Raw genomic sequence first — 1,360 nt, forward strand, 5'->3', positions numbered from 1 at the left:
TCATTGATTGTCAACCTCGAAGCGTTGTAGCTTCGACTTTTCAAAATAAATGGAAAAATATTAAAAATTTTAGTATGAAAATCGGAACAAAATCAACCAAAATTATCAGTTGATCATTAAAGTCAATTTTTAAAAGCCTCAAGCTGCAGCAGCCAGCGCCTCCCGTTACTTCTCCCTCTTCCGGCGCTGCCTCCCAACAGCCACCGGCTCCTGTTTTGATTCCGCCACCACCGCCTCCTCCACCACCATCATTGCTGTCTAGAACTCGAACAACGCCATTTGACGCCTTGTCCTCGCAACCATCAACATCAACACGTCCGCCAATTAGACTACGAACGAACGGCATGCAGGGACTATCAGAGGCGACGGCCATACGTTTATTCAATAGTGTCGTAGCAACAGATCAGCTGACTGCTCCGATAACGTCACTCAATGCTGTCTCACTTACGCCAGTCAATGCTGTAGACGAGCGCAAATCGGTAACGGCGGTGCATTCGACAAATGAGTTTGGTAATACGTGTCGCATTTGCCGTTGCAATCGAAGCGACATACAACTAACGCCATGTCCATGCCAATGTCGCGGCAGTGTGGTAAGCTTTTATCAGACACATTGAGGTGCATGTTGCTCATTTGTTCCTTTCCAGGGTTTTGTGCATTTGCCGTGTTTGAAGCGTTGGATTTTACATCGACGCGGCACACATTGTGAAATTTGCAATGCTCCATTCGACATACCGGAAGAGAAGTTGAATTTACGCCGCATGTTGCGCGCACTGTTCTGTGCGCGTTGTGGCGGTTCTATAATGAAGCATTTGCTCTTTAGCCTCTCACTGCTACCGCTGGCTCATGTGGTGCTCCAACAGGTACTCATTTGCATGGATAACATCAACACTAGCCCCAACGAGCATTTGACGGTGCAGGAAGTGGTGGTGGCATCGTGTGCGCTTTTAACTTCGAGTTCGTTACTGTTATGTGGATTAAAACGCTTAGCTAGTTTAGTGATATGCTTTTATATATCTCTTCTAAATTTAGGTGCACTCTTCTTCCACTTCTTCGAGTTTATAACTACTCGTTTCCTACTCATTCGCAATATTCTTAACCAGTGGTGGATGTTTGGCAACCAGGAGAATTTTACAGTCATCGAAGTGGACAGTGAATATTTTGATGTGTTTTAACTTGCCAGCAATGCATTAAAGTTACGAAAAATTTAAGAAACTTCGAACACCACCACGGAGCATACAAAGTAATACGAAAGAAATTAAAAATATCAAATTTTTTATTATTGTATATTTTGATGAGATTTATTCCAGCCAAAAGGTATTTTGATTCATATTAGAAACGACAATAGATAAATTTTCCTTTA

At 42.8% G+C, this 1,360-nt stretch overlaps 1 protein-coding gene across 1 annotated transcript; it reads left to right on the top strand.

The window, feature by feature from the left end:
• LOC129237844 (E3 ubiquitin-protein ligase MARCHF2) lies at positions 1–1,360 on the top strand. The gene is made up of 3 exons (XM_054872797.1): positions 1–590; positions 645–954; positions 1,030–1,360. The coding sequence occupies exons 1-3, from the start codon at positions 345–347 to the stop codon at positions 1,170–1,172; spliced, it is 699 nt and encodes a 232-aa protein (XP_054728772.1). The 5' UTR covers positions 1–344; the 3' UTR covers positions 1,173–1,360.

This window comes from Anastrepha obliqua, chromosome 2 (assembly GCF_027943255.1).
Source record: "Anastrepha obliqua isolate idAnaObli1 chromosome 2, idAnaObli1_1.0, whole genome shotgun sequence".
In the NCBI taxonomy this organism is placed as follows: domain Eukaryota; kingdom Metazoa; phylum Arthropoda; class Insecta; order Diptera; family Tephritidae; genus Anastrepha; species Anastrepha obliqua.